The following is a 21,618-nucleotide window of genomic DNA, read 5'->3' as shown; positions in this document are numbered from 1 at the left end:
GATCTCCTTAGACTCGGAGATGCACGTTTCCGGGACGTCCGGGAGATATTGTAAGCCAATCTTCCGAGTTGGTAGATATATAGTATATATATGTTGTAAGCCGACTGGATACGGCACCATCAGGCATTAGAAAGCATGTATATTAAAATAGAATTAAAATAGATTTTGTACATTAGAAACACAATACACGATCAACATGCAAATGGAAGTCTATGGAAATAGACTGTAACAACATGGATGTGATATTTTCGGCGGTACCCTTTATCTTATACTTTGCGTGCACTACTATTCTAAATAACAAGAAATTTGTTTCACCTGTCTGAGAGCAATACACTACAAGTCAATAGGCAGTCTTCGTTTCTGTTATTAGGGTTAAATTGAATTAAGCCTTTGGTGTCACGTGGTTCTGCACGCTAAGGGAAAAGGAACCATCCAGTTCAATATAACATTAACTGTAAAGCCAACTGCTACGTAACTTTTCGCTGGATTGCAGATTATTTCCTTTTCCGATAAAACAAATGTGATTTCAGCTTTAATCGTGCAGTGAAACGGCGCACTGTGAAGAAGACGCTGGATATTGGATTTTACTTCGTCGTTGGAAGTTGGGACACAGTTGGTACCGAGCTCTATAGTGCACCTGTTTCTGTTACTATCGGTATACTCACAGAACAAGATATTTCCATTCCATGACAGTCTGTTATGATTTTGTTCGTCGGTATTTTCGGTGTCAGACCCGCAGTTGGGTCTGTTACATTTTTAATCGTTTGTAGTCGAGATTAGTTGCGGATGCAGTTCTGGTAGACTACAGATTTCACTTAGCCGGAATTAGATTTTACGTCAGTAAGCCCTATTATTCCTCAGTTTTGCTCGTTTGCTTTAAAATACTTACAGCGCCACAGCGAGGACTAATTATTCACGATCCTTATTTTACAAGTCCTAATATAGGTAGGCGCGAGGACGACATGATATATTATATTAATGCGCAGTATTTAAGAGAAAATCGGACAAGTAATTAGAAATTATGTACATTTTGCAGGGCAGTAATCATATATTTCTTTTAAATAGTATTAGGCCTACTATACATTTTTAAAAACAAATGTAAAGAGCTGTCCACCAGCTGAAAGTGGGATCACACTTGTAAGTCAAACTCGAATAACAACGGAAAGTCCCAAATGGACACCCAAATCAACGTTATTTCGCTTGGCCTCCTACTTGTGGATTTACAATAATCCATTTGTTCCCGGTGTTTTCGCCATAATACGGTAATCCATGGTTTTTAGAATATTATCTGCATAATCCGTGTAATTAATTGGATATTTTAATGGGATTACAAAACGGTTGTATTTCTGTTCAAAATCATTGTCGTTTCCGTTATTTACACCTCCACATCGATACATCAAATTATTTCTGACTTTGCGATAATAAATTTATAGCCCGAGAAAAACACAATGCAAGTTTTACGAGAATATATTTATCAAATAGTTTATTAAATCCTGTAATTATAAAAACTTCGAATGCTTAACAGTACCCGCCTCGGTCAACACAGAGACTACACATACACCAACCACCTATTTTCACCGATATAAAAAGAACAAGACTTCCGTCTGTTTCGTCAACTTTATTTTAATATCAGGAAAACCGAAATACCATTATACACCGTAATTGTTAAATTATTAATATTTTAAGTGCAGTGAGTCGAGCAGGAAAAACAACCATCCAACGCCATGATACGTGTGTTAGAAATAGGGCTTACGGACAAAAATCATAACCAAAACGGAGTAAGAAATCTATTAATATGTTCAATAGAAAAACCATCAATACCAAAGGCCGTAAAATTTAATTGGTTATATGTAAACAAGCCCAGGAATCTGTCAGTATGACATACTTGGATGGAGGAAAAATACCAAAAACTGTGGTCAACTTACATGTCCTTTATAGCAATGTTAATTTTAAAAGAATAGCAATCAAATCAAGTCAAAATTTTCAAAGTTCACAATCTAATTTATCGGTCACCATCGGTCCAAACGGCTATATAAATTTACGACCGACCCAGACTCAATAAAAATACTAAATATTAACAGCTATTTCGCGACATAACCCGATAAGACACCAGTGTGCTATCAGTTCGTCGAATAATCTGTCAGAAGTTAGTATTAAGACAGCAGGAGGGCGAGCTATAGACGTAAGTCGTCAGTTTCTCTCACGATCTCACTACGATTACATCAATACATCCATCTTTAGTAACTACTTTGTACATTGGGGTCAGATACGGCGACCTTTACGTTTAAGGATCAAGGCAGCCAGTTTTCAGGTACCTGGCAACATACTAAGATTACTAATGACTGTAGCACGAATACTGTCATAGTCTTGTCAGCTGTTAGTACCACATTTTTGGCAACTGCTTCCACCCATCCTAGTGTGGATTATTATTACTTCCGCAACGGTTCGAACAAGAAAAATCTCTTTCCGAAAATTCGCTGCGAAATGCAGCGCGGACGATTTTGACAGGCATTTTCGAACAGATGAATACTTATCGGAAACAAGGCGATTTTATTTCTCTCAAAATGAAATCATTGCAAAGGCCCTTTGGTGCTTAAATGTCCAATAAGTGTGAGTTATGAGAAGCGCCTTGTAAGCAAATATGTAAATGATGCCGAGAGGTTGGAGTTCAGTATAACCTACTAATTGCAAGCCAAAATATATATTTAAACAACTTATATTGCTACAGTGGATAAAACGTTCTTTGCGCACACTTACAGTTTCGCACATCGCTAAAAGAGTAAGGTACATGCAACCCTATAACGAAAAACCGGTATTCGCAGTACATTTCGCCTAGGTATGGACATTTAATTTGGTCATTTAATTAAATACATGTCCTACATTTACATATTTAAGTTCACATAACTCGCGCTGCTTCTGTACACTTATGCAAAATTAATTCCAAATGACACGTTACTTCGAAATAATTACTCTGTGGAAGTTTATCTCTCTTTAAAAAAAAAAAAAAAAAAAACAATAATCAAAATAGATTACATCAGTCATCTTTTATCTTTAAAGAAACCTTTGTCTGTGCTGCTTTCCTTAATGGTCACAGTCAAAAAGTTGGCAGTGACATCCGTCACCACCACCTTCTCCACCTTGGTGGGACAGGGGCTCCAGCATTCCTCCACAGCCGCCTCGAAAACCCTGGATACCGGAGATTTGGTGCCGCGGTTCGGCAGCTCCCGTTGTGAAGGGCTGTTGGGTTCATATAAATTATTTTTCGACAGGTGCTTCAGTCTTGGCTGCTGTGTGGAAATAGCACCTGCGCACTCCTTAGTCCTGCAGGCCGGCAAATGGAAACCCCCTTTATGGGAACTGACCTCGGAGCAGTATTTAAACATGCTGCTGCTTGGCACCGCCGGTGCTTGCGTTAGAGGATAACCAGAATCCCTTTGGAGTCTCCGATTTAACTGGAGACCATGCAGCTCTGACTTCTGCCCTTCGGGAATACCGTGCTTTCCTACTTTGGCCGGGTTATACGCCATCTGGTCCTCCATCCTACTCCTCTTGGCAGGCACCGCTGACGCGCTGCTGTCGGGACCCTCCACGAACCGTAACTTGGGTTTTCGTCCCCTTTTCTTTGGGGCAGCAACAAATCCCTCCGCAACCGGCCTTGGCGATCCAGAGGTGCGATGCCCCCTGTCCGGTTCCGGAGGTCTGACCCGGACACTCTCCCCTCGGTTGACGGTGCTAGGAGGGAATATTGTCGGCACGACGGTCCGTAAACCCTCGCGAGCTCGCGGGGTAATGACGGGTTCTGGGACCGGGAATGAAACCCGGATGCCTCGTGCCATATCGCTCCTGAATTCATAGGTTTTGGCTTGAGCTTTAGCCTGAGCCTAAGAGAGCAACAAAACAGAAATATTTACATTTATTAGCCATTCAATGCACAGAATTTGTAACTCACAGTACCCATTATTTTTAAAATAACTATAACTTAACTTAACAATATTTACTTTTTCCGGGACTGGGTGACTTGCACTGAAATCACCCAGTAGCTCATAAACATATCAGAGGTTTGACTGTACTTAAAACAAAAGCAAAACATGACAAAATGTCTAACCTATTTCAGGACATAATGACTGTCCCCCCCTAAAACAGACGTCAGAAAAGGTCGGAATTCCAGAAATGCATCTGCAATAAACGTCAGACAGATGCAGCTCCCGAACAGGGCAAGTCGTCGCCAGTTGGCTCACCTTCAGCAGAAATGTCTCCGGTTTAGGTCCTCTTTTCTTTGGCCCGAACAGTTCCCTCTCTCGCTCCCTGCAAATGACATGTTCCGCATCATAAATATTATAGATCAACGGAAGTGCTCGTGCGTCGCTGCATGCACGGCCAAATCAATGAAACGTCGTGCTCGGCGCGCGCACATAAAGCGGCGTTTCCTCCCAGCTCCACCAAGGCCTGCTGCGATCGCCTCACCTCTCCTTGAAAGCTGCTAAAAGACGGTCATCCAGGATGTTTTCCTCAGGTTCCCAGGTGCTATACCTACATAAAAAACAAGAAGATGACATGCCTCACGTAGTATTAGCAGCCACCGCGTTGTGCGTCATCGCCCGAGGTAGAAAAAAACCGTAGCTAGCTTCCCGGCTAGCGGATACATATTCAGATGGCTGCCCTGTTAGCTAGCTCTACCCTATAGCCAAACCTTTACGTAGCACATTGCTGGCAAGAAATCATACAACCCCCAGTTTAACAGCTTCTTAAGCGTGCAAATAAAAACGATACGGGCTGCTGGTTTTACTCACTTTTGAGACCAACCTTTCCATTTCACCAGGTACTCCATTCGCCCCTGTGTGATTAGAAAGAGAGAAAATACTTTTGAGAAACCGAAATGTCATATAATCGCTGTGTAAACAAATGGCTAGCATTCAGGCCAAAGGCACATTAGCCGAAGGTTTACGTACCCTCCTAATTCTGCGTTTTATGATGGATTCGGCAGCAAAAACTCTCTCTCCCACAGCCGACAGCTCCATGTTTACTTCAATCTCGCTTATATTTTTTCTCTCCACATTCACAGCTAAGTCCAGGCAGACCATAATACTCAATTTTCAGCCCAAACGTCATCACTTTTTTGCAGCGTTGCTATGGAACTACTGTCGGTGGAACGGTTTTAGCAAAGCTGATTGGCTGGGATCTTGCTACGTGACCGAAGCTGCACGGTGAGGAGGAGGAGTTAAAGTGCGAGCGCTTTCAATCAAAGGGAAGTGACGCCTTGATCGAACAAACATGCATGCAACAGAGATGAAAAAATATTAATACGTGTGAATTGTTCACAGTCTGCAATTAGGGTGAAATTTTCCTTATATTACAGGAATTTTAAATAATCTGTTTTTTTTATTACGTGCATTATTTGTAGCTTGATTGGTACTTAGCTATAGACTGAGTAAAACTTGAATCAAGAAGCAATTCAAAAGTACCAAATACCTAGGCCTGCTTAACTAGACACAGGTTAATAAAACAAAGAATAGAGTTTGGTAAATATATAAGAACCAAATTGCTATGTAAGCTTCTTGAACCAAAATAACGGGGACTTTTGGACAGAACAAACATCTAGATACACATTTTCTTGCGTAACCCTGAGCTGTTTCTCCTACGCGCATCTAGTTTGTCATTAAGTTTGGAGGACAGAAGATAGCGGTGTTTCTCACTTACGTGATGCTGGAAGGCAGCCAGTATTTGAGTTTTTACGGGAGTAGATCAGAGCAGAAAACAAAGTTCGCATTATTATTGCCTAGAAACATATTAACAGAACAAACTTTTCAAAACACATTTTTCCTTTCAATGCGATTAATACGGTTACATAATTCAGGCGAAATATAATTAGTCGCAATTTATTGGATTAGCAAATCAACAACACAATGCGGTTTAGCTGTCTGCGGTCGCAACGTCATTTATTACAAGCAAAAATGCTTTGCGTCATAATATTTTACAGAATGCACAAAGTATAGTCTATTAGAAATACCGGTAACACTGAGAACAATTCTTAAATATTGACAGATATTTACTTTATAAGAGGACAGATAAAACCCGCCTTTCTGAGTAATTATAAATAATGTGTTTACAGTTTAAATAATACATCTAATCTAAATATGTGGCTGGCTCAGAATGTTGATACTGAAACAGAATGTCACATAACATGTAGACCGCACAATAATATCAAATTATTATAGACCTATATTTAAAGGGTTAAAATTGTGTGTTCCACCACTTCCAAACCGAAGAGACGCTAACTTTGCCGTTTTGTTTGATTGTTGACATTTCAGCCTGATAAATGGAAATAAATTAGAAATTTGCGGTCTAAATGAATTCTGCCTAAATTGAATTGACTTTGTCTTAAGTTATATGAATTGGCTATATTAGTCACTTGTATGCGTTTTCACAATCTGTCTGTACTGACCTTTAAAACCGTACTATATTTATAAGGAAAGATACCCATACTAAGTTCAATTTTATTTATACGTCTATAAATATATTTAAAACGGCAACTAAGGGTCTCTTTTCTTTTATTAACTGCCTTATTCTTAAATGTATACAGTGTTAAATAAAATGAAGGGACATTGGCGTAATCAGTCAAATAAATGCGCCCATTACATTTAAATCACGTGTTAATAATCGAATATTAAATAAATAATTTTTCGTTTATTTTCCGAAAATACTGCGCAAAAAATAACTTTCCATTTAAAATGTTAAATGCGGTGTTTAGTTTTAGGCGCGTGATATTTTTGCATCAGCAGCTTATGCTTTCCATTTACAAATTAAGCTTCTTCGGCATCATTTCAAAAGGAAGAATGAAAAAATGAAACTGCACACATTTACACAATTACACAATCGACTTGGGCGGTACGTCATCATAACTGCAAACTTCACGGCTTCGTAATGTTAGAATATAAATTTAAAACACCCGAAAAAAATGCTGTCCCAGAGTCCAGTGTGTTTTACTTTGCTAAATTGTTATTTATTGTTACTTTTGTTTTCGTTGTTGTTATTTTGTTATTTATCCACTTATATAACTGTACTGTCATGTATCTATATGTGGACGACAAAATTCAAAATATAAATTAGGACAGAATCAGAGGGGTGAACCGTGTACAGTAACTGTAAGACGGAGCTCTCTCTGCATACATACAGACACACCTCTCACGGCCTGACAGGGCCCTTACGATAACACGCAGTTACATAATTACAGATTAGAAGGGAGAACATGAAATTTGTTTTATTTCACCTCAGCACGACATTGCATAACTGCTAAAGTAATCTAAAGTCAAATACAGCTATTTGGTATTTATCTCTAAATGTTTGAGAACCCAATTATATAAATACGGTGCCAGATTAGACGAGTATGCGACGTGAAATGTTATTATACGACGTCGAAGTAAATGATAGGTCGGCAGGCCAGACGGATCAGAAAACTGGAAACATTTCAGGACACGCAACATACCAGGGTAGAAGTGGTCATCAACACTTTGAGAAGACTGACTCAAATGTGTGTACTTAAAGCAGCGTGACAGGACAACAGGTTTGTACAGCCACGTGACATAAGAACACGAAAAACGTGGACACGGGAAGGCAGGCTATTGTTCACGTAACCGAAGGACTAAAAACGCTGTAATTGTAAAGCGAGCTCCACAGCATTTCAATACAGAGAGGTTACTTTTCTTGTTAGATGGACCACAATTGTACACAACGGTTTTGCAAAAGTAGGTTGCCAGAGTCCTTTTATGGCTGCTGCGGTGATTGGTCTCGGAGCGTCTGCAGCGCTGCAAGGCTTGCAGCCGTATATGGGTGCATAGCCGAGTTGTCTAAATATTATTGGCTCTCTCGTATCTGGGCAACAGCGTTTGTGAAACTACAAGTGTATATGATACGATTACATTCTACTGATTATACGTTGATGCGATTTTATCTTCCTAATTTCGTTGATACTCGTGTTAAAACCAGACGTCGCATATCCAAACCGCAATTAAAGCATTTAAACAGGCAAAGTAGGGTATTGTCTGAAACATATACGTCCCGCACAGGATGTGAGAGTCCAAAACCGCGTGACAGCGCTACTTCTTGTCTAACTCCATAACAAAGAGCGACTTCCCACAGCCGACGCAAAGCTGCGAATTATCAATTATAGTTAATCGGCAATTTGTTTTGAAATTGAAAATTTTATAGGGGACGTATTCAGGCACAAAAGCTCACTGTCAGGCATCATTTTCATGTTTGAATTAAGCAAAAATAAATGACACTGAGGTGAGACCAATAAATCAATATTGCACTACCTAAAATTTCAGAAGTATATCCGATGATCCAGGATGTTTCAAAATTCGTAATTTCGAAATTTGTTCACCTTGTGGTACCCTCGCTGGATGAAGTATTACCCCATTTATAACCTGTATATTAGACTGCATTTAAAATGCTCATGTATAGATCTACTTCAAAAATACTACTTATAAGCTGTAAGTCGTATGCGTTTGGGTGTTGTCTGGGTGTGAAATGCATGATTGCTGGAAACGTTGGCGTGTTAGATGCCCAACCCTGTGAAGCAAAAATTTAGCCAGAGGCAACATTTCAGTTTACTTTAAGTATTCATCTTAAGGATAATTATTTGTTAGACATTACTTCTTGCAAATGTATTCTAAATGAAAAGTATTTGGTTATGGTCGCCCCATAAATGACAAGAAATAGCTGGCTTCCGGGAAAATTTAAGACTATGTGACTATGTTTCATAGAGTTATACAACATTTTGTGTGTGTGTGTGTGTGTGTGCGTGTGTATGTGTGTATATATATATATATATATATATATATATATATATATATATATATATATATATATATATATATATAGTATATATAGTATATATGACTGAACCAGGGAGACTATATAATATGCTGTTCGAAGTTACATAATAGGAGTTTCTACTTTAGGCTACATAATTTAAGCGAAAGTGGATAAATTAAAAAAGTATAAATTTTACTTATAACTTATGGGCCACCTGGTGTTTTCGAGCGCACGAGTTTTATTTCCGACACTGGTCAAAATGCATGACACGTAACCTATATCTAAAGAGTAAGCTCGCGCATAATGACGGTCCGGGTGCTTTTAGATGCATTCCACGTACATCGATCTTAGTCATTTTTTGTCCACTATTTAGAACAACCTACTTATTAACGTTCCATCTTTTGTAATTAAAACAAATTTTAAAAATGCGGTTTAGGCAAAACAATGCTTTTCAGCCGTTTAAGCATAACGCACCTTGATTACAGTACCTTTATATTCTATCAGCCCAGTAGAGCTAAGGGTGTTTTCAGCAACAAACCGTGTGAGCTACACCGATAAACTGTGCAATGTGTTGTTCATACAACGTTTGGGAATAAGCTGGATGCGCTGAAAGGGACAGCCATTTTCTCTCTCCTCTTGCAGAAAACGTATTGAAAGCAACTTATTTTCGAGGGTTCCGCGGTATAGGAAATGGTCGCTGCGAAGAAAAAAAAACTGCGGTTAGGAGCAGTGATAAAGCTATGCTGCTGTATCGCGCCAAAAGAAGCATTCACTATCCCATTTCATTATCTAAGAGAATTAATAGCATTTGCCTGGTGTTGTGCAGTAAAATCCGCCATTTTAGCTGATATTCAATTCCTTTAAGGTAGTTGTTCAAGCCAAAATTTGATCAAGGTCTTACTTAACTGCGCAACAATACAAACTACATTAACATATACTCGGAACGCGGTTACCTTAGGTTGCATAACCTAAAAACAAATATTTAGGTTAAGTCCATTCAACAACCGTATGTCATCACTCAGACATACCGATAAACGCACAAACATTTGTAAACTATTTGTGTGTCTGTCCGTCCCTCCTATTTGCTTTCCACATATTACATTTTGATGAGCAGATACACATGACAGGTTAAACATAGTGTGCTGTTCTAATCTGCCAAATATGAAAAACAAAAAATGGAAGAAGCGCAGCCTTTTACCGTAATTTCAGATCAAGCTGTGAGCGAAAGGGGCGTTAAGTTGTAAATTATATTTCCTAATTCTGACAATAATTGCCATTCAGATTTAGGGCTCCTCAGACTACTCCTACAAATGCATACGTCACAAATCTCCCAAACTACATGTTTGAATGATTTGATTACAGTCTACGGACGTGTGATGTCGACTGAAGCAGGGTAACCAATTCGCTTACCGGACAGGGCAAGAACAAGCAAATCTGGCACGTGAATTTTGAGCTTCCGAATCTTAATTATGACACTATTGCTTAGCAAACGTTGAAAGCCACGCAGGCCATGGAAAACAAAGAATATTTACAAAACAAAAGCCAACGTTTTTATAACAACAAAACTTCACTGCCTTATTCTTTATTTTGGCTAATTGTGGGCTTGAATTCTGTTCATTTAAATATAGCGGGTCGTTGTCATTTGTGTATTTGGTCGCATTGCCTACAGCTGTAAAGAAAAATGATCTCAGAGAAACTATAGATGAGATAATTCTAGGATCCTTTAAGGAATGCAATAGGTTCCTATTAATTTATGACTGCGGTCACGTTCTGTATTAAGACACTGAAATTATTGAGCCCCGTTCTTCCTTAATTTGGTTTGATTTAGCATAACTTAAGACGCAGGAATAAAAAAAAATCACCGTAAAATAACGAGATAAAAACTGTCGAAAACATCTGCACGTGCAACAACTGCGTGTAGCTATAGGAACCCCCTCGAGACACAACCCCATAAAACTGAACATTCAATAAGGATCATTGTTTCTTAAATGTCAGTTTGTTTATTTATACCCCCCAACTGGAATATGTAGCATGGCTCTCTGTAAACGTTTTAAAAGAATTGTCAAACATCTTTTACACATGGGCTACCTTTCACAAGTTGGTGGAGTGGTCCATTAGTTCAATTGATGTACATACTTTTGAAATTTAGATTTTCATAATAAAAGAAACTATAAATTAAACTCATTGTTAAACAGCCAAATGCTCGAGCTTGGCACGCACCTCAGTCACTCTCGGATTAGGTGAAACTAAAGCGACGCAATTAGCGGCTGCGCCTGTAAACCAGACCGCATACCTTCAGCGGCACTATGAACGTTTCAGGCAGCATTGCCTTATAGTCCCGGTAGCCGCAAGCAATCGACCTTCACCTCACACCGATACACACTCAAAGTGTCTGCGAGCGTGCTTACGCTTGTCTGTGTGAATCATCATCATCTTCACACCGCTTCTCCTGGTGATGGCCGTGTGGATCATCGGTGTTTTTTTTTTCTTGAAAATGTATTAAATCTGTGGCAACATAATCCTGAGATCAAATAGCGCAAACAGCGGTGGCAAAAGCACAGCCCCTCAAAACAATGAAAAACATCTTAGATAGGAGCCGGTTGCATTTGAAAAGATGTTCTTAATTCAAAGGTTCCTTTCGCCAGGTGAAATTACTGGGCCTCGCAAAATAAATTTGACTGTGGATGAGCAATCACTGAAGAATGCAAACAGGATGGTTAAAACCCATATGCACCGCTTATCCCTGTTTGTGATCGAGGCCTGAATTATTAACTACGCAGGCTTACAGAAATAGGATTCGGGATGCAAATTCCAAAACTGGCGCAGAAACAATCTTCTCTCTGGTTGGCTCATTAAACCACACACCTGAAAATAACTCTGTTGCCATCAGAAAAACTGAATAGCGTTGTCGCATTTTTGTCTACTGGATAATACAAGTACGTTTGTAATGTGCTATTTTCCTCACTTGTAGGTTTTGGACAAAGGCGAAAATAAAATAAAGATTAACGTAAGTATACGAACAGGCGACAGTGGCATGAGACCAGATATAACTGACAGGCATCGTTACGTTAACCTAGCTATTGTAAGTGAGTCAAGTGTAAGCCAGGCTTCAAGGCCAAGTGCAATACATAAATACCTTACATAAATATCTTGAAAGCACAACTCATCTTTCTGTTACTTCGATTGAATTTGAGCTTACCATGGGCGTGCTTTTAATCAGCTAAACATCCCCGTCAGTGAAGGGCATGAGTTATTTTAACCCATTGCACCTGTCGATAGAGTCTAGGACTAATCATTTCTATATTAAAGGGGGGAGTCGTGCCAGGACTTAGTGTGACTGGTCAAAAACTCCTCATTCATGTGTCTGTTGTTGATTATAAATATTGCTTTCAAATGCAGGACATACCATAGAGAAGAAATTTTCCCTCCCTCAAAATTAGTTACATTTTAGTTTTTCCAGGGAATACACAAATTTTGAAGTTATGAAAGTTAAAAAAAAACAAAAAAACTAGACAAGCATATTGGGCAATATCAAAGCAGTACTTTTTATACAGGGGCAGCTCATGTACAGAGAACGCAGACACGGGTAAGAGATTAACCTCTCGCTACCCAGATGTGGGCCAAACACTGCACACCCAACCCTACAGAGCAATAAGAGTGAAAGACAAACACCCTCATACGCTATGCATTTGGACAAGTTGGTTACTGACAGCCAGTCCTATTTTGTTACATTCAAGCAGTTTAACAAACATCCTAATGTAATATTTAGCAAACTCCATTTAGCAGCAGTCATATCATGGGTGGAACAGGTTACAACAGTGTTTCTCAACTCAGTGCTTGGGGACCCCCAGCAATCCGCGTTTTCGCTCCCTCCCGGCTCTCAGCATACGTGTACTAGGTGTCGGTGCTTGATTATTCCGTTCCAGAGCTGGTAGGAACCAAAAAATTGGACTGCCGGGGGATTCCCCAAGGACCGGATTGAGAAATGCTGGGTTCGAAAAAATGCTATTCTAAAGCCTAATATTAAGCACCATATGCCATCATTTTTTTTAAAACAAAAATACAGTTTAAAGATTATCAAAAAACTAACAGGAAATAAATGTTTGTTAAATGAATATGGTAACTTTTTCAATTTCTCGCGAGCCGTGGTGAATCGTGACAATGGGCTCGTGGTGGTGATGAAGGCCAGAATCTGAGAGCAGACGCCGAAGGCCGGAACATCCTAACACTGGGTTCTCCTGGCTTGCGAACTCCCAGAAAGATCCTCTGCCAAAAAGTCACATTTCACTAAAATCAATGCGTGTATAACTAAGTAACATCTGTATATAAACCTCTGAATGAATTTGACTGATAGTTCTTATACTTGCCTGACATATCATTTCCAAAACTGTTCAGCCCAAAGTTAACATCTATTTCTATTAAAATGGCCTTTTAGCCAGCAGAAGAGCTTTTAATAAGGACAACATATGACACAAATATTTTATCTGATATCGGGCAGGTCTCTTTCCCATCATGCACTGGAGTGATGAGAGAGGTCATATCACAAACGTTGAACTGAGAGCTACTCCAACAATCTATGGTCTCCCTGAAACCAGTATTGCTGTGCATTACAGTCGACTTCATCAATGCTCCATTCGAGTTTACTGCAGCATAACCAGACAGACAAGCTCACCAAACATTTACATACATGTAAAATGCATATCCAGTAGCTATGTTTGTATATCCAATAGCTTAAATAAAATCTATGGGTGTGTCCCGCCATTTATGGAACAAACTTTTTGCACCAATGTACACAAAACTGTCTTTGCCCTATAAACTGGGATTAGGACGTTAAATAGTGTGGAATGTGAAGCGAAACTGGTAGTAAGAACCAGTGAAAACCATGACAATTTTCAGAAGCGTATGAAAAATGTGTCTGTATGAGCTATATGTATGTCTGTGCTTTCCCATCTGGGCTGCGCTATACCAACGTGAAAGACAAGGACGTAGACTTCCTGTTCCCAGAATGCAATGCAAAGTAGTACCTATGATTAGGTACGTAACGTGAACCACCTCTAGGTGACAGAACGGCAGGTGTATCTATGAAGAAAGTAATCTGTAGCCACGGTAAAGTAGAACGTCTTCCGTACAAGAAAACTGTTAACCAGACAAAATCTGTATTTCATCCTTGTGGTGTGGTAAGAATTTCAAACTCGTGTCATGTTTCCAGCTCAAAATCTCAAAAGCATCTAAGTATAAAAAAAAAACACTGAAGTCTTATGTTCAGCAACGTCTGTCTTTGTGATAAATATTTTATATGTACAAAATGTAATCATTTTTGTATAAATGTACAGCTTGGTGATATTCACTGATCTGTCGCTGCAGCCTTGGGGGGCCTTACACTGAGACATATTCCTTAAAGGTCACGGTCAGACAGTTCGTTGTCACATCTGTGATGATGATGTTTCCCAGGAAGGGTCTGAAAGCACAGCTGGGCTCCGGCTTCTTTGCTTTGTCGCCCTCTGAGGGGAGCTCAGCTTTGGGGAGAGCATCTCGCTCTTGTCTGGACCTCACACAGCTCAGGTCAATCGGTTCCTCCAAGTCCACACCCAGGAGGCTTTGCCCCTGACTGTAGCTCAGGCCGTAGCTCGGGTGTTCCGGATCAGCTGCAGTCGGTACGCCACCAGGAGCGCTAACGCTCCGGACACTCAGGAACACTTTGGACCTGCCATGGTCCTCTTCTGGGTCAGACAGGTGCCGTTTGAGGAAGCGGCTGGCAGATGGGGCGGGGCGATCCCCCTCTTTGTTCATCATGGGGGAGGCAGGTGATTGGTGGGTCATGTTAGGCTCCACCCGGCTCACAGCCACGCCCACTCCGTCTCCTCCAATCAGCTCCTTCTCATTTGCCTGCTCTCCTCTTGAGCAATTCTGTCCATCAGTTTGTTTAGAATCATTGTTACATGCCACACTTCTATAGTCACTGGAGGTTCCATTTTCCAAGGCTGGACTCTCAATCCTTTCAGCCCCGTCTATGAACTTCTGTGACTCACTGCCCTCAGGCCGTTTCCCATCCACTGGCTTCTCCACCACCGACGGGTCGCCATTCTTAATCTTGGCTGACTGGCTGCCGTTCTCCATGTACTTACTCATGACAATGACAATTCGGCCGTTCTTGTTTTTGTTCTTAATGATCTTCATCTTGCTGCTGATGCCATTGGGGAGATCCATCTCCTTGGGGTTGCAGCTGATCTCTTCTTTGTCCCCTTCACTCTTATTCAGCTCCAGGGACAGGTCCTTCATTTTGCTCAGGCATCCTGGTGTTTTATCGCACACCCATTTCTGATGCGTAGTAGGCGGAAGCTTCCATTTATGATTGGTGGGTTCCTCACCTTTGACCTCCTTGGGCTTTTGAAACTGCAGGTCATATATCTTTGGGTCTGGCTGGTAGTGATGATGTTTTTTGCTGTTCAGCTGATAGAAATATTTTTTCTTGGCGTTGGCCTGCTGTTCCATGACACTCTCTTTGCCATTGGGCTGGTACTGGTGGTATTTTTTGCTGTTTAGCTGGTATTGCTGTGGCTGTAAGTGACTCATCATGACCGGGTCCGATTTGGATCGGTGCTCCTCCTCCAGAGACATCTCCTGGAATTCGGAAAATAGGCCCGATCGCCTTGCAAAAGATGGAAGCTAGAAAAAGAGACCAAATATCCAGTTAATTCTTAAGTTCTGAAAAAAATGCAACGATTTCTCCTCCATGTGTACAGCTACCATGTAATACTTGTATTTCTCCATGACTGGAATGCTTACCACAGTCTGTAGGTCATGCATTTATTACTGCCTCAAAGTGCCCTGAGTTTTCCCACCTATCATTAGTGTCTTTGGGTCCTTGAAAAGTGCCACATAAATCGGATCGATGAACATTAACAAATGAATCACACTACCGGCCGCATGGTGATACAACGGTTAGCACTGTCGCCTCACACCTCCGGGACCTGGGTTCGAGTCTCTGCGATGGATCCACGTGTGTGGAGTTTGCATGTTCTCCCCGAGTCATTGTGGGGTTTCCTCTGAGTACTCCGGTTACCCCCCCGCAGTCCAGAAACATGCTGAGGTTAATTAGAGTTACCAAATTTCCCACAGGTGTGCCTGTGTGAGTGACCGGTGTGTGAGTGACCGGTGTGTGAGTGACCGGTGTGTGAGTGACTAGTGTGTGAGTGTGCCCTGCGATGGGTCAGCACCCCCTCCTGGGTTGTTCCTTGCCTTGCATCCTGAGCGGTTTCAGAAAATAGATGGATGAACGGGACTAATTACATTAAAATGCTAAGTGATTAATTACCAATAACTATATGTGAGTGAAATTTAAAGCGCAAAGCAAATCAAAGAGAAACTCATCTGAAGAAGGAATATTGTGAGGAACTATCACACGGCTTTTTTGATGCCATAAATCCTGCTTCTCATCACTGGCCAAGTCCATGCGGGAGGGACCATACCATTGGTGTAGATGTGTGAATGTTCACAAAACCCCCTGACCAATGTGGGTTCGCCCCCCCCCCCCGGGTCATCAGGCTGTTATTTCCGGGGGGTAGCGCTGTGCTCTTAGCTCACAGGAAGGCTGCTTGATGCCTCATGCTTCGTCAGTGCCGTTACCCAGACAAGCTGCCGTTTAACGCGAGGATTCCTCTATTCCTCTCATGGGAATCACTCATCCAGTGTGGGGCCTTTGAAGTTAACCAGAGAATTCCGAAAATGCTTCCATTCTATGAAATCCTAGTCACCCACATTACAATACACAGCCTCGAAAGACAGATTATTAACAAACTCAGTTCTGCTAACGTTATATGGGTTTATTAATGTGCTGTATCTGTACTGTTTCATAAACCATAAATAAATGTGATGAGGCACTGTTTACACAGCCTGACTTTACATGAAAGTTTACACAAAATGTCCAGGACTGCGAGTATGAAATTCCACACACAGGACACCTTCTGCCTGTATACTGATGTAATACTTGAAAAGTTCCACTCTTCATTTTGTTTTGATCCTCCTGTCCTGATACCACACAATCGTGATGCCATTTACCTGCAAAAAGAGTGGCTTGGTTTTGGGTCCTCGCTTGCGATATCCCATCAGCTGCTCCTGTTTCTCCCTGTTAAACACATCAATATCATGCATAAAATACTGAGTTTTTAATTTGTTCAGTAGTAAAATGTTCAAGTTACTACATCCAAAGAGACTCTAGTTTAATCTACACAGCAGAGGTGGACAGTTCAGATCCAGAAAGTACAAATGCAGACCAAGGTTTTGTTTCAACCAACCAGTTGAGTATAAAGGGTCACAGTCAACTGGGGACCTGAACTTTCCACCTCTGTTATGTAGGTCAATCAAGAAACTGAACGAATAAAGTAATGTGTCTACTGACATCTAGGAGTCAGCTCCTGCGCTACTTCTTTGCTGGGAATACCTCACCATTTCACAACACAGGCCGTATTGCATAACTGTTCCCCTGAGCCGACTCACAAAGGCTGCAAGGCCTTGGGGTCAAGGAACTGGAAGGAGCTGGTAAACGGGGAAGTTAAGGTTTGTGTAGCTAAGATATGCTCAGGCAGCATGCTGTGTGGATGTCAGACTTGGCGGTTCTTTGGCTCCCAAAAGCAAAAGAAGAAATGTTGCATTGTGGTCTTCAGATTATGCCATACAATTCACCAACGTGATTTTATCTGTACACTGCATGTAGCTCTTTCTCTTCTAACCCCTTGCTGTTGACCTTTCGTCTCCCGATCACCGTTTTCTTCTTCGAATTTCACTATTGGATGTTTGATGTTGCAGCTGTTTACATCTTATTTTCCCCTGGAAGATTTATTAAGCTTGGTACATGGTTCTCTCTTTCAAAGCTTAGCTGATAGTGGACGGCCCCTTATGTGCAGTTCATTGTATTTCTAGTGTCCTACGTGGGCCATGTGCTCAAAGGCTGAATTAATTATTACTATTAACAAAGTAACGAGTTCACTAAACCCCCACCCATTTTATCCAACATTTCACAACATGTAGACACATATGCATCCACACCTATAACTACTTGTTAGTAAAATAAGACCCTGGTGAGTATGTGGCTGAGGAGATCATCTCCGGTGGGGATACATTGTGTTATTATGTTAATGCTGGTTAAATTTGACCAAACTTTTGTACTCCTGTCTGCAGGAAGGGCCATGCAGTGTGTTGGCCATGCAGTGTGTTGGCCATGCAGTGTGCTGGCCGTACAGTGTGCCTTCAGTCAAATTACACTGCACCGTTTTGTGTGACTGAGAGTAAACGCTACTACTCATTACTTAATAGGATAATGTATAGTATGGAAAGAGGCTGTCAGTCACACCTTACAGCACTCTAGCAGATCAACATGAACGGCAATGTGGCAGTGTCAAGTTTGCTGAAAAATGCAATATTCCCATTTTATTAAATCCATTCAAATGTGGCCTGAACTTCTTTGCTGTTGTCACCAAAAACATACTATTGTTCCAGTAGCCTCTATAAAAGTAAAATCGAGTACTAACCAACAAATGTAAAAAAAACTGCAGTCTGGTGTGCACGCGCCAAGGGTTACCGCGACAAAAGTACCAAATCTTGCCCATTGTTCTTATGAAAACAAAATGACATCGCGAGTATTCTTGTTACTGTTCCTAATTTCCCGAGTACCTAAGCGTAACTACAAATGCGCATTCTGACACCAGTAGGATTTACAAGGATGCATACCCACAATATCAATAATACAATTATCACGTTTAAACCTTAATGTAAAAAGACAGACGGACACCTCAGGCCATGTACAGCGGTTGGCTACAAGGCAGCGCTGCTCCGCCCCCCTTTGCATGACTGTATAAGGTCACCGCCGGGAGGGCTCACCTGTTTTGGAAAGCGGTAAGAAGCCGCGGGTCGAGTATGTTTTCTTCTGGTTCCCATGTGTTGTATCTGAGAGCAGAAACGGGTTAAGACAGAGACCGCAAAAAGATTAGAAGACTTAAAAGGGTTACCGGGTCATTTGGAAATGATCGAGACAGATTAGAGTGAAATAAATCTGTCACGTGTTTCGTCTGTTAGATATGAACACCTGATCAGTGTCTACGACGAGGGCACCCTGAAACGCAGTCTGCCAGGAGCATTTTTAATACTGACAGTAAACGTCAATATGTGTCAGTAGCCTACGTGTAATTCATATCATGCCGCCCTGTCAAAATCAAACTTAGAACACGTAAAGAATTTTGTAATGTGATGTTAAATATCTTAACCAAGATAAAAACGAATCACGTTGATGTAAAAATGACACCGCTTCTGAGAACGTTTAGTGGGTTACTTGTACAGAAGGCTAACATCTACAGTAAACGCGACTGTTGTGAACAGGCAAACAACTTTAATCACATTTAAAGTACAACAAATCTATAGGCTTGATCCGTCTTACTACAGCTTATTTTGATGGGCTCCATTCTCCCCTTCCCCATATAAAATACTGATGGCATCCACAGCTACACCAAACCAAAAAAAAAAAAAAAACTGGCGACACTGAGTCCCCACAGAGGTACAGGCGACTATCTACACACATGGCTTGGCATAACGTGTGACATATGGAAACAATATACGACATTGAGACTTACTTAGAGGACCACCCTCTCCACTTGACCAGGTATTCTATCCTACCCTGTAAATGAAGATAAGCAAGATATAATGACCCGTTATGTATAACCGATGCACGAAGCTTATCCAATAATACACGCAGGGAGCTGTTCGCGAAAAAAAATATCTGACGGATTTGTCGACGTTAAGCGATCTTAACCTTTTTAAATCGTTTCTTTTCGATGCTTTCCACGGCAAATACGTGCTCCCCGGTTGCAGGTAGATCCATTGTCGCTCCGATCAGGTTGTGTAGGACGATCGGCGCAAAAGGATGGGGTGTCAGAATGGTGCAGACGGTCGCTTGATGCCTTATTCTGCTGGTAATTTTCCTCTTGTCTGAAGAGAGATTGTGTTCGCTCGCTCTCTTTCTGTCTGTCTCTTGCACGCAGTCTCCCTTCGTTCCTCCCTCCTCCTTCTCTCCCCCTCTCTATCTCCCTCTTTCAGTAGCAGAACGCAGCGATATATGCACTATAGCGAAGACAGTTCATGCAAAAAAACCAGGGCCTTGACGTCAGGGGAAGAGGCGGGGGGGGGGGGGGGTCGCGGGTTAAAAGGGCTGCTATAAAGTTGGGTAGATGTAACGCGGGAATGAACAGCAAGAGGGAGCAATGGTGACTCCGAAAATCGTTTCGCAAATAGCGTCGCGTGTCTGGGCAATACCCAGTTAGAAAAAAGATCAATAAGTAAATCCATATGAATTATCGCCTACGTAAGATTCTTAGCAGACAAAGTATGATTTATGGTATTCTGGAGTTAGATAAGCTTTGTTTTGTTTAAAAAAAAAAAAACCCAAAAACCCAGTTTTGTCTGTCATTTTGTGTATATAAGATACGATGTTTAAATGTTTTTCGAAGACAGGCTTATTTGTGCTGGAAGGCTGACCCAATTCTTTGGATTTGCAGTCCAGCGCTGAACGAACAAGTTCAAAGTTGGTCTGACCTCAGTATGTTGGAGTTGTGGGAAAGATTGCTATTAACCTGAATTCCCAATGCGAAATTAATAAAATTATCGGAAGGCAAATGTCATGAAAAGCACATTTTGTGTGAATTGTAAGCGCATATTTTTTGGTCGTGTTGAACAAGGTTAGGAGACACTTCTTCATTTTTTATGGGCAGTGACAGCTGTGTAGCCCATACATAATATTGAAAACTCATTTAAAATAAAGATCTAAGTACTACGCGCCATATTTGAAATTCTAAAATAGTTCTGGGGTTGTTAAATACAAATAAATAACAAAGAACCAACCTGGAAATTAAATGTAACTACAGCTGGATAAATCGGTATATATAGTGGAATCGCTTAATAAATACAAGCCATCCCCTGAGAAGGATTAGCTTACATTTCGGAACAGACACTGAGCATTACGTGTTAGTAAACAATTTAGGTACAAAAGGTTTACAGTTACTGCTCGAGGATATGAAGATCGTTTAAGCAACATGGCTAGGGTATTAATCGTGTATCATATAATCGCTTTCAGTGAATTGTGTTTTCTATAGGTAGGTAATAAGATTTCCTCGTGGTAAGCAGAGAAATGACAGGTATTAATAATTTTGCGAATCGCTTAATCACGGGTTACCTAATTCAGTGTACAATTAGGCTAATTAATATTAATTGCTCGAGCAAATGATGAATCTCAGCACTGGGTTTAAAAGACGAACGTTAGATATTCTTCAGTTTGTGTTCTGCAGAAAACAAATTTGGGCGGATAACTGTTGTAATAGGATATGTAGGTCAAGCGGGCCAGTTTGTAGCCCCAGCGGCGTTTGTAACCGCTCCTTTATTAATGCCATCTGAACCGGGACATACACCAGCCGGCTGGTTGAATATTTGGAGCTGAGGACCAGCGGCTCTCTAGTCTCTACGACAAAGCACAAGCACTGAACCAAACCTCTTCCCAACTCCTCTCTGATACACGAGCACATTTACATACCCGACTTCTTCTGACTAAAATATAGTATTACAAAATATCTGTAATATGAACAAAGTACTTCCCCCTAGTAAGTGTACTCTAATGCACGAATGGTTCTGTTTCAAAAGACAAGAACAGCTCATATGCAATTATGGGGGGGAAACACTGCGTTGCAATTAAAATGGCTTCAAAATGGATATCATCAACCTGTTCTCACTAAACAAAATTCAGCAGCGGAAGGGTTAAAAGAGAGA

At 40.9% G+C, this 21,618-nt stretch overlaps 2 protein-coding genes across 2 annotated transcripts; both read right to left on the bottom strand.

Annotated features, from left to right (window-relative positions):
• Window positions 1-1,466: 1,466 nt before the first annotated feature.
• On the bottom strand, window positions 1,467-8,776 carry LOC111843316 (chromobox protein homolog 8-like). Its single transcript, XM_023810813.2, has 5 exons — window positions 4,950-8,776; window positions 4,791-4,834; window positions 4,465-4,530; window positions 4,239-4,305; window positions 1,467-3,881 (listed from the first exon to the last, which is right to left on the bottom strand). Exons 1-5 carry the CDS (start codon window positions 5,079-5,081, stop codon window positions 3,039-3,041), a joined length of 1,152 nt encoding a protein of 383 aa, XP_023666581.1. The 5' UTR covers window positions 5,082-8,776; the 3' UTR covers window positions 1,467-3,038.
• A 3,559-nt stretch (window positions 8,777-12,335) lies between these two features.
• Window positions 12,336-20,232, bottom strand: LOC111843199 (E3 SUMO-protein ligase CBX4-like). The gene is made up of 5 exons (XM_023810569.2): window positions 19,616-20,232; window positions 19,437-19,480; window positions 18,691-18,756; window positions 16,873-16,939; window positions 12,336-15,480 (listed from the first exon to the last, which is right to left on the bottom strand). Exons 1-5 carry the CDS (start codon window positions 19,682-19,684, stop codon window positions 14,191-14,193), a joined length of 1,536 nt encoding a protein of 511 aa, XP_023666337.1. The 5' UTR covers window positions 19,685-20,232; the 3' UTR covers window positions 12,336-14,190.
• Window positions 20,233-21,618: the final 1,386 nt, after the last annotated feature.

Source organism: Paramormyrops kingsleyae, chromosome 22 (assembly GCF_048594095.1).
Source record: "Paramormyrops kingsleyae isolate MSU_618 chromosome 22, PKINGS_0.4, whole genome shotgun sequence".
NCBI classification, from domain to species: Eukaryota; Metazoa; Chordata; class Actinopteri; order Osteoglossiformes; family Mormyridae; genus Paramormyrops; species Paramormyrops kingsleyae.
Note: the sequence above shows the minus strand (reverse complement) of the source record. Positions and strands in the feature narration are given on the sequence as shown.